Source organism: Mobula hypostoma, chromosome 1, assembly GCF_963921235.1.
Source record: "Mobula hypostoma chromosome 1, sMobHyp1.1, whole genome shotgun sequence".
NCBI classification, from domain to species: domain Eukaryota; kingdom Metazoa; phylum Chordata; class Chondrichthyes; order Myliobatiformes; family Myliobatidae; genus Mobula; species Mobula hypostoma.
This window is the reverse complement of record NC_086097.1, coordinates 56,561,953-56,573,988: the sequence shown is the minus strand read 5'-3', so window position 1 is coordinate 56,573,988 and position 12,036 is coordinate 56,561,953. Positions and strand designations below refer to the sequence as shown.

At 41.1% G+C, this 12,036-nt stretch overlaps 1 protein-coding gene across 5 annotated transcripts in view; it reads left to right on the top strand.

The window, feature by feature from the left end:
* The window catches only part of slc35f4 (solute carrier family 35 member F4), a 162,570-nt gene that overhangs the window by 12,637 nt on the left and 137,897 nt on the right, over nt 1-12,036 (top strand). For 2 of the 5 annotated variants that reach the window (XM_063049475.1, XM_063049447.1), the window contains exon 1: nt 9,757-9,857. The exons of the other annotated variants lie outside the window; for them this stretch is intronic. Coding sequence is in view for 1 of the 2 variants with exons in the window: in XM_063049447.1 (XP_062905517.1) it covers nt 9,851-9,857 (7 nt within the window). In the remaining variant the exon portion in view is untranslated. Of the gene's footprint in view, nt 1-9,756; nt 9,858-12,036 lie in introns of those variants that run through there. 5 annotated transcript variants of the gene reach the window in all.

Below are 12,036 nucleotides of genomic sequence, written 5' to 3'. Positions count from 1 at the left end.
GAAGAATTTCTTTACCAGAGAATGGTGAATTTGTGGAAATTGTTGCGGCGGCCAAGTCTGTATGTATATAGAAACATAGAAAATAGGTGCAGGAGTAGGCCATTTGGCCCTTTGAGCCTGTACCACCATTCAGTATGATCATGTCTGATCATCCAACTGCTTTCTTTCCATACCCCCGATCCCTTAATAGTCACAAGGGCCATATCTAACTCCCTCTTAAATATAGCCAATGAACTGGCCTCAACTGTTTCCTGTGGCAGAGAATTCCACAGATTCACCAGTTTCTGTGTGAAGAAGTTTTTCCTCATCTGGGTCCTAAAGGGCTTCGCCTGTATCCTTAAACTGTGACCCCTTGTTCTGGACTTCCCCAACATCGGGAACAATCTTCCTGCATCTAGCCTGTCCAATCCCTTTAGAATTTTATACGTTTCAATAAGATCCCTCCTCAATCTTCTAAATTCCAACAAGTATAAGCCTAATCGATCCAGTCTTTTTTCATATGAAAGTCCTGTCATCCCAGGAATCAATCTGGTGAACCTTCTTTGTACTCCCTCTATGGCAAGAATGTCTTTCCTCCGATTATGGGACCAAAACTGCACACAATACTCCAGGTGAGGTCTCACCAAGGCCTTGTACAACTGCAGTAGTACCTCCCTGCTCCTGTACTCGATTCCTCTGCTATGAATGCCAACATATCATTTGCCTTTTTCACCGCCTGCTGTACCTGCATGCCCACTTTCAATGACTGGTGTACAATGACACCCAGGTCTCGTTGCACCTCCCCTTTTCCTAATTGGACACCTTTCAGATAATAATCTATTTTCCTGTTCTTGCCACCAAAGTGGATAACCTCACATTTATCCGCATTAAATTGCATCTGCCATGAATTTGCCCACTCACCTAACCTATCCAAGTCACCCTGCATTCTCTTAGCATCCTCCTCACAGCTAACACTGCCGCCCAGCTTCGTGTCATCCGCAAGCTTGGAAAGAATGCATTTAATTCCCTTGTCTAAATCATTAATATATATTGTGAACAACTGGGGTCCCAGCACTGAGCCTTGCGGTACCCCAGTAATCACTGCCTGTCATTCTGAAAAGGTCCCGTTTATTCCCACTCTTTGCTTCCTGTCTGCCAACCAATTCTCTATCCACATCAATACCTTACCCTCAATACCATGTGCTTTAAGTTTGCATACTAATCTCCTGCGTGGGACCTTGTCAAAAGCCTTTTGAAAATCCAAATATACCACATCCACTGGTTCTCCCCTATCCACTCTACTAGTTACATCCTCAAAAAATTCTATAAGATTCATCAGACGTGATTTTCCTTTCACAAATCTATGCTGACTTTGTCCGATGATTTCACTGCTTTCCAAATGTGCTGTTATCACATCTTTGATAACTGACTCTAGCATTTTCCCCACTACAGATGTCAGGCTAACCGGTCTATAATTCCCCGGTTTCTCTCTCCCTCCTTTTTTAAAAAGCGGGGTTACATTAGCCACCCTCCAATCATCAGGAACTAATCCAGAATCTAAAGAGTTTTGAGAAATTATCACTAATGCATCCTCTATTTCTTGGGCTACTTCCTTAAGCACTCTGGGATGCAGAACATCTGGCCCTGGGGATTTATCTGTCTTTAATCCCTTCAATTTACCTAACACCATTTCCCTACTAACATGTATTTCCCTCAGTTCCTCCATCTCACTGGACCCTCGGTCCCCTGCTATTTCCGGAAGATTATTTATGTCCCCCTTAGTGAAGACAGAATCAAAGTAGTTATTCAATTGGTCTGCCATGTCCTTGTTCCCCATGATTAATTCATCTGTTTCTGACTGTAAGGGACCTACATTTGTCTTAACCAATCTTTTTCTTTTCACATATCTATAAAAGCTTTTACAGTCAGTTTTTATGTTCCCTGCTAGCTTTCTCTCATAATCTTTTTTTCCCTTTCCTAATTAAGCCCTTTGTTCTCCCCTGCTGGACTCTGAATTTCTCCCAGTCCTCAGGTGAGCCGCTTTTTCTGGGTAATTTGTATGTTTCTTCTTTGGAATTGATACTATCCCTAATTTCCCTTGTCAGTCATGGGTGCACTACCTTCCCTGGTTTATTCTTTTGCCATACTGGGATGAACAATTGTTGTAGTTCATCCATGCGATCTTTAAATGCTTGCCATTGCATATCCACCGTCAACCCTATAAGTATCATTTGCCAGTCTATCTTAACTAATTCATGTCTCATACCTTCAAAGTTACCCTCCTTTAAGTTGAAGGATATTTAAGGGAGAGGTTGATAGATTCTTGATTGCTCAGGGCATGAAGGGATACAAAGAGAAGGCAGGAGATTAGGGTTGAGAAGGAAAATGATTCAGCCACGATTAAATGGCGTAGCAGACTGGATGGGACAAACAGCCTAATTCTGCTCCTATGTCTTATGGTCTTAATATATCTAAAATAATTGAATATGCTTCAAGACAATCACTGTACAAAGTATCAATAAAAATGAAGTATCTGATTTCTGAAGTTAGATTAGATTATGAGGGCACTCAGTCCTCGTTTATTGTCATTTAGAAATGCAAGCATTAAAAAATAATACAACGTTCCTCCAGAATGATATCACAAGAAAATACAGGACAAACCAAGACTAAAACTGACAAAGCCACTTAATTATAACATATAGTTACAACAGTGCAAAGCAATACCATAATTTGATAAAGAGCAGACCATGGGCACGGTAAAAAAAAAGTCTCAAAGTCCCGTTAGACTCAGAATGGCAGGCAGTGACTAGTGGGGTACCGCAAGGCTCAGTGCTGGGACCCCAGTTGTTTACAATATATATTAATGACTTGGATGAGGGAATTAAATGCAGCATCTCCAAGTTTGCGGATGACACGAAGCTGGGTGGCAGTGTTAGCTGTGAGGAGGATGTTAAGAGGATGCAGGGTGACTTGGATAGGTTAGGTGAGTGGGCAAATTCATGGCAGATGCAACTTAATGTGGATAAATGTGAAGTTATCCATTTTGGTGGCAAGAACAGGAAGACAGATTATTATCTGAATGGTGGCCGATTAGGAAAAGGGGAGGTGCAACGAGACCTGGGTGTCATTATACACCAGTCATTGAAAGTGGGCATGCAGGTACAGCAGGCGGTGAAAAAGGCGAATGGTATGCTGCCATTTATAGCAAGAGGATTCGAGTACAGGAGCAGGGAGGTACTACTGCAGTTGTACAAGGCCTTGGTGAGACCACACCTGGAGTATTGTGTGCAGTTTTGGTCCCCTAATCTGAGGAAAGACATCCTTGCCATAGAGCGAGTACAAAGAAGGTTCACCAGATTGATTCCTGGGATGGCAGGACTTTCATATGATGAAAGACTGGATGAACTAGGCTTATACTCGTTGGAGTTTAGAAGATTGAGGGGGGATCTGATTGAAACGTATAGAATCCTAAAGGGATTGGACAGACTAGATGCAGGAAGATTGTTCCCAATGTTGGGGAAGTCCAGAACGAGGGGTCACAGTTTGAGGATAAAGGGGAAGCCTTTTAGGACCGAGATTAGGAAAAACTTCTTCACACAGAGAATGGTGATTCTGTGGAATTCTCTGCCACAGGAAACAGTTGAGGCCAGTTCATTGGCTATATTTAAGAGGGAGTTAGATATGGTCCTTGTGGCTAAAGGGATTGGGGGTATGGAGAGAAGGCAGGTACAGGGTTCTGAGTTGGATGATCAGCCATGATCATACTGAATGGCGGTGCAGGCTCAAAGGGCCGAATGGCCTACTCCTGCACCTATTTTCTATGTTTCTGTGTTTCTATCTCACGCAGGCGGCAGAAGGGAGGAACTCTCCCTGCCATGAACCTCCAAGCGCTGCCAACTTGCCGATGCAGCACCATTGGAAGCACCCGACCACAGCGGACTCTGAGTCTGTCCAAAAACTTTGAGCCTTCAACCAGCCCCTCCGACACAGCCTTTCCGAGCACCATCATCTGCCGAGCGTTTTGACCCCGCCCCGGCCGCCGAGCAACAAGCAAAGCCGAGGACTTGGAGCCTTCTCCTCCGGAGATTCTGGACCACAGAGTAGCAGCAGCAATGAAGCAGGCATTTCAGAAGTTTCTCCAGATGCTCCTCCATGCTCTCACGTCCGTCTCCATCAAATCAGGATTGTGCACGGCACCCTACTTGACAAATAACAGACATCACCACCAGAGTGGCCGCTGCAAGCTGCGTCACGTCGCCATCTTCTCCTCCCACTTATTTGCTTATGAATATGTATGTTTTGTGTTAATGTTCAGATTACCCTTTCAATTTGCAAAATAAATCAGAGTATGGACACTGCTGGCAAGGCTAATATTTATTGCTTATCCTTTATTGGCTTTGATACTGTCCCCCAACTTCTGGTGGTCTCCAAGCTTGAGATTTTGCAGACAATGCGATGACTATGGCGGTTTTCATTCAGAAATGTCAGCTAAGGAGGTTGAATATGGTTTTGAAAGCTTACACTTTAACGTTCAAAATTCAAAAGTTCCAAATTCAACGTGTATGTATTATCAAAGTACATATATGTTACCCATATACAACCCCGAGATTCATTTTCTTGTGAGCATACTCAATAGATCCAATAACCGTAACAGAATCAATGAAAGACTGCACCAACAGGGCAGACAACCGGTGTCTAAAAGACAACAAACTGCAAATACAAAATGAAAGAAAAAAATAAATATTAATAATACCAGAAATATACAAATAAGCAATAATTATCGAGAACATGAGATGAAGAGTCCTTGGAAGTGAGTCCATAGGTTGTGGGAACAGTTGAGTGATGGACCATGTGAAGCTGAGTGAAGTTATCCCTTCTGGTTTAAGAGCTTTATGGTCGAGCAGTAATAACTGTTCCTGAACCTGGTGGTATGAGTCCTGAGGTTCCTGTGCTGTCTTCCTCTTGGCAGAAGCGGAAAGAGAGCATGACCTGGGTAGTTTGGGTCCCTAATGATGGATGCTGCTTTCCTGCAACATGTAGATGTCCTCAGTGAAGGAGAGGGCTTTACCCGTGATGGACTGGGCCATATCAATTACTTTTTGTAGGATTTTCTGTTCACGAACAATGGTGTTTCCATACCAGCCCGTGATGCAGTCCTAATTGTACTATAGCTGCACCTGTTCAGGTATTTCCATAATGTAACATTTGTCCTAATGATGGCATTTCCAACTTCCAAGATGCTTTTTGCTTTAAAGAACATGCCCATTTGTTGTACAGACTGAATGAATGGTTGCCTGTCTTGGTGTAATGAATATTGAATGGGCCAATCAGTAGTTATTCCTGAAGATTATTGTGACCACCCTATCTTAGATACTTATGCATGGTGGGATCTGGCATGAAAAGAATGTCCTAAAGTTCCTTCTTGCTGTTAGTTGTTTTTGTGAGGCATAAAGAAGCAGATAAATTAGATGATTCATTTATAAACCCCGAAGTATTTGTAAAATAGAGCCCTAAACCGTTATATATTGGAATGAGGAACTTAGTGTAATCTCCCTTTCAAAATAATAATTGAAGTTCAGTTACAAATGATGAGCTGAATGATCAAGCAGCTAAAACCACTGTCCCTTTGTGTAAGTTATGACTTGATCCAGATGAGATTTTAAGCCCTAATTATTAATTTTATGAGGGCTCCATAATACCACTTGTGGCCAAATGCTACTTGGTTATCTAGGTCAGTCTCGTTTGGAATCCAGCTACATGTTTGGAGCAGGACAATGCTAGAAGTTGCATTCAAAGTAAAAAGTAAATTTATTTTCAAAGTACATGTATGTCACCATATACAACCCTCAGATTTGTTTTCTTGTGGGCATACTCAATAAATCCATAATAGAGTAAGTGAAAGACTGCACCAATCTGGGTGTTCTAAGAATGTACAAACTGTGCAAATACAAAAGAAATAATAATAATAATAATAATAAATAAATAAACAATAAATATTGAGAGCATTGAGAAGGAGAGTCCTTGAAAGTGAGCCCATAGGTTGTGGGAACATTTCAAAGATGAGGCAAGCCAAGTTAAGTGAAGTTATCCCCTTTGTGTCATGGTCCCGTCTGGCAATCCCCCACCTTGCCATTTGCCTCAACATTTGGGCCTCGATCACCTCATTTAGATTCCAATCATTCCCAAGTACCACTAACTACACACACCTGCTTCCCATCAAACGGCAGGATAAAAACCCTGCGACCACAGCAAGAAGCCGCCAGTTCGTTGGTCGACTCTTGTGAGAGCATACCCTGTTTCCTATTCCTGAGAACTGTTAGTTCTAAGCTTCGCATCGTCTCCTGGGTATTGACTCCCTGTTCGCGAAGGGGCTACGCCTAACGACTCTGCCTCAGCATCTGTGTCCTGCACTTGGGTTCGTCCCCAGCCACGTCCTTGCAACACTTTGCTTTAAGAGCCTGAAAGTTGAGGGGTCCTGAACCTGGTGCTGTGAGTCCTGAGACTCCTGTACCTTCTTCCTGAAGGCAGCAGTGAGAAGAGAGCATGACCCTGGGTGGTGGGGGTCCTTGATAGTAGGTGCTGCTTTCCTGTGACAGCGCTTTGTGTAGATGTCAGCTGGTTGTAGAAGAAACTAAACTAGCACCTCAGATTATTGCTGCTGCTACACTGTTCTTGGCAATGAACAGTGTATAAGTCTCACCCAGACTACATTTTGTGCTGTTCTGACCCTACAGTTTCTCCCAAGTGGGGTTCGATATGAAAGAGTGATGATTAATTTGCTGAGGGGGAGCAGGAGATAGTAATCATGGATCAGTGGGAGATTTTGTTAGCATTGTTTGGCCCGATGCCACAAGATTTTGAAGGTGCAGAATAAATGGTGGGGTAATTCCTAGAAGTTACTCTTTCCTGGCATTTTAAATCAGTCTTGTTATTTTGTGCTTGAAGTCATTTACAGATCAACCTGGGTAAACATGGCAGATTTTCCTCTCTAAAGAGACCGGGCTAAAACAGCTGGGTAATCCCATTAATCCAATAGTGTACCACAGCTGAGACATTTTATTGGTGTAGTTTATATAACTTTAAAATCTTTGAAATTGAAACTTTCTATATCATGAGCCAAGTCTCATGATTTTGAGTTGTTTAATCTTACCATTGAACAACCATTGTCGTATAACAGGATAATGATCTCTTAACTCCTGTCTGTACCCTTTCAAAGTTCACATTTGTACCCCACATTTGATATTTAGTGTGATTTGTCAAGCAGATTATTATGGAAGATGAAAAGAAATTGCTTGAGCATCCAGGCTGGATTTGTTTCGGATTGAATAGCTTGTTATCTGATAGACTGGGACATAGTTCCTTTACATACGTCACTCATTCTTGTGCGCTCAGAAAATCAATTTTTATGTACCTACCTTCACTCATTAAATGTAATATTGTATTATGTGTAAGTGGATTCTGTTGTCTTCACAGAGATTCTCATACAGAAATAATCACATGTGACCCAGCATTTCACTATGAGATGATTACACAAACAATTTAACAGTTAAAATTGATCTTTCTGTCAAAAGAATCAGCCAAAATTACATAGGCAAGAATAGAATTTCCTGCAAATTTAGTAAAATCTCAGCTGTCAGTGCCAGTAATAAATTCAGACTAAGGGCCAGGAAAGACATGCTTTATTGAAATTTTCCCTTTCAATCTGATTACAAACAGGACCTTAAGTAGACATAGTACCTGCCACAGAGAAATAAATAGAAATTTCAAGACATATTACTCCAGAAGTAATGATGTGCCAAATGAAATTCCCTTGAATTCACTGGCCTTGAAAGTGGGTTATGCCCATCGTGTAGTTGATCTGAAGTGGTTGGTGAGAAGACCTCAATAGACAGTTGACGTACTGGCCTTGGAGGCCCCAGTGTTCCTCTGCTCAAGGCCAGCTGATTCCACAAGCAGGTCAAAATGGGGAGACTGCCCGGAGACTATGGGTTGGAGATCGGGATGTTGAGACAGACAAGGATTTGGGAGACAAGACATGGTAGTTAGCAACCTATAACCTAATGTGGGATCAGAAAATGCTCTCCTGCTAACTCCACAAAAAGAGTATTTTTTAATATGAATGTTACTTTCCTTTTTTTTACAGCAACTGTTTGACTGTCTCATGTCTGAAGCGACTATAAGTAGATTATGGTAATTTCACACAGTAATATTTAGAAGGGGTATCCTGAAACAGATGTTGGGTCCTCCGTCTAACTCAAATTGCAGCACATGACCTGGATTCTTCTGGGGGAACCATTATTCATAGGGTAGCAGTATTCCAGCTTGAAATGAACCTGCAGATCTGGCTGTCCACAATGAATTCATAACTCAGTTAAATTGACTGTGCGAGCACCTTGGAGTGAAGTGCACATTAAAATGCAAATGCTTTCTAGCAAAAACCCATGTGAGGTACAAGTAGATGTATTGTTGAGCAAAATTCAGACTGCGTCCGTTCGATAATTCTACAGGAAATTGTGGACACTGACACATGGATTTATATACAGACATGCACTGACTCTGTGTACCACTGCTTGCTAATACTAACATTTGTCCCATCTAGAAATAAGTACTGAAAAATTTTGAGTATATCAGAAACCAAGTAGCACAGCAGTAAGCTGTTTCTGAGAGTAGAGAATGTATTACTGAGGATATGAAGAATCTGGCTTTTCCGGGGACTGATACTACTCCCCAGAGTCAGAAATATAGAGATTAGGTAATGAGCTACCTAATACCACTTCAGGTAGTCCACTCGCTCTGTGAAGTAATATTAAATATTGCATATATTATTACATGAAAGGACACAGATAAAAATAATTATAATTTATTCTTTCTCTTCATATGAGTACAACCAAAATCCTGCTTCAGAATTGAGTTCTTCACCCTTTTTACCCTTGTTAGCAATCTGATCTTTTGATAACTTACCTCAATGCCAATTGGAAATACAAGGGCAAAGTTGAAAGCCGAAGCAGAACTTTAGGGAGCAATAACTTTCACTGATAAATGCAGATGTTTTTGAAATAATTTTCAAATTTATTTGACAATCTGAATGTTACAAAACAATAAATATGCTAGTTCCACAATAAGCTCTGTTCTTGTAGTCCCTGGCATTCATTTAAGCTCATTAATGTAACATTTAAAGCCAATGATCAGAGTACAATAGCACATTACGATTGGGAAAAAAATAATCTGCCTTTGTATTTAATAATGTTTGCATTATCCATTTCAATTTAATATCTGAGAGACTGGTCTTCAATGTAACTAACAGTGCAGTCTTATCAGTTCAATTTCATTCCAGTTTTAAATTGAACTGTGCTGTTCGGTTCATCGGGTACATAAGATTTAACTGTGATTTATCCGCTGTCTAAATGTAATTAATATAGAACAATTAATCTAATTTCTATATTATATTGCCAATGTAGTTTAGTTGTATTAAATATTTTTTATCGTTCACAATGCAAATACTAACCACTGATTAGTTGGACAGCTCTTTGGTTCTTCTGCAGATGTTCCTTTTATTGACGATTGTGCAATCTATTGACAAAAAATGTCAGCACAGATCATTGTTCTAAACCAGTCTGATTTCAAGGAAATTATTGGATAATTTTATTGCAGACACAAGGACAACTCTTAGGTTCAGAGGTAAATAGGATAAAAATTATATGGGTACATTTCAAATTTTATGTACTTCTTTCTCATTACAATACCTTTTCTCCTCTGTCTACAGATATTTTTCTTCTGTAGGGTATCGTTTCATGAGCGCAGGTTGGTCCCTGGTACCTCAGCCAACTGGTTATTTACATGCACCACTTGCTGACTCGGTAGATGTTTGATTATGGAAGGTATTGTAGTCTGTATGTTCTTTATTCCAACAACTGAACACCATTCAGACATGGAACCATTGGCGATTGCTTTGCTGCCTGAAGTAAAATAATTAAAATTAGTTTTAGCATTCCAATTGATACTTGGTTTGCTCAACCAATTCAGCAAATGTTTAGGGCCTAAAAGCATTATTTACTTGTCTGTGAAGCTAGGAATCATTAGTGTCCCCTCCTTGCACTAAATCTGATAACAACCTGATGCCTGTGGCCGGTGTCCTGTCGGCTCATTGTTGTCCTTCAGTTATGTGTCTGAGACTGCAGCAGTAACAGCAACCATAACCGTTGCTCTCGGGTGAGGCAAACTTGCTGCTAGTTTCTATGATGTCAGAAAAACAAAAAACTTGGAAAACAGGAGTCGGAGTAGGCTATTTGGTCTTTTGGACCTACTCCACCATTTAATGTATTGTAGGCTGATTATCCACTTCAGCATCCAGTTCCTGCTTTCAACCCTTATCCCTTTTACACTCTTTTTGAATGTATTTGATGTCTCGGTCTCCCTGTGGTAGAAAATTCTACAGGTTTGGCACTCTGCGGATAAAAGCATTTCTCCTGTCGTCACTACGGGCCTGTACAGCTGCAGCAAGATATTGTTACTGCTGTACTCATATCCTCTTGCAGTGAAGGTCAACATACCATTCCCCTTCCTAATCTTCTGCTGCCCTTGAAAATCTGCTTTCAGCAAATGATGTTCAAGGACAACCAAGTCTTGTTGCAACTCCCTTTTCCTAATCTATCACCATTTCATATAATAATGTATCTTTTTGTTTTCAGAACCAAGTGAATACTCACACTTATCATTTAAACTGCATCTGCCATGCATTTGTCCACTCACTCAACATATCCAAAACACTTTGGAGCCTCTTTGCATCCTCCTCACAGCTTGCATTACTCCCCTGGGCCTTGCGTCCTTTGCAGATTTGGAGATGTTACATTCACTTACCCAACTTGTGGGTATATATTAAGATTAGCTGAGCCTGATCCCTGTAACAGTTTATGCCAGTGTAATTACCCCCTCGTCTCATGTGATTTAATTTTACACCCAATCCTTTTGTTACGGACCCTATGTAAAGCCTTGTGAAAGTCCAAGTACATTACCTTCACTGGGTTTCTCTTATTTTCTACCAGTTACAGACATCTCACCCTGCAAAAACTCATTTCAGGGAGGTAGCACCACCACCCTCCCTCCTCCCCTGGGTTGACCTCCGAGGGTGTATGTATTCAGGACATTTGATTATGAAAGAACACAGCAATTTATTTGATTACATATTGAAACTATTTACACACACACACACACACACACACACACACACACACATATTCCTTGTTGAGTATTTTGTTGGCAGTCTCAATAGTTAAATGCTAATCTAATAGCTTTTCAGGGAGTTTGGCCTCATCACGTAGGACATCAATAGAGTAGCTCCTTAGCAGCTGGCCAGCTAGTTTAAATAACGTTAGCTATGCTAATGAACAAATGACACCTGTTAAACTCACCTCAGCATGTCTTTTACAGTCGTAACCCACCATGGGCAATAGAAAAGTCACTGTTGCAAAACAGTGCAGCGAGCAACACTGTCATTATTTTTGACCCCTGTTAGGCGGGGGTACACTTTAGTGTAGTCTGGGGTGAAGTACATTTTATATTTTCTTTTTTTGGAACATTCTGCCATGGCGCTGCAGGACACTAAACTGAACTGATGGACAATGAAAGAGAGAGATGTCGATTGTAAAGCCCCCCCACAGAGAAAACTGATAGGTGTCTACTTAGCACAAAGAGAGACCAATCAGGATGCTCTCTCTGTCACTCTCTTGCTACGTCTGTCACTTGCTCTCTCTGTCTCTCTCTCTCTCTCTCCCCCCCCTCTCTCTTGCTTGCTCTCAAAAAAATTGATTTCCGGGATATTGTATATAATTTGCGGGCGTTAGGGAGCCGCTATCAATATGCGGGAGACTCTGGGAACTTCCGGGAGAGGTGGAATGTCTGCGGTTACAATCTCAAAAGAGAGTAGAGTTGTCAGGCATGATTTCTCTTTTGTAAATCCATGCTGAATGACTTTGCCTAATGCTTTCCTTTCTTTCACAATAGGCACGAGCATTCTCTCCACTGATGATGTAAGGCTCAGTAATGTGTGAATTATTTTTC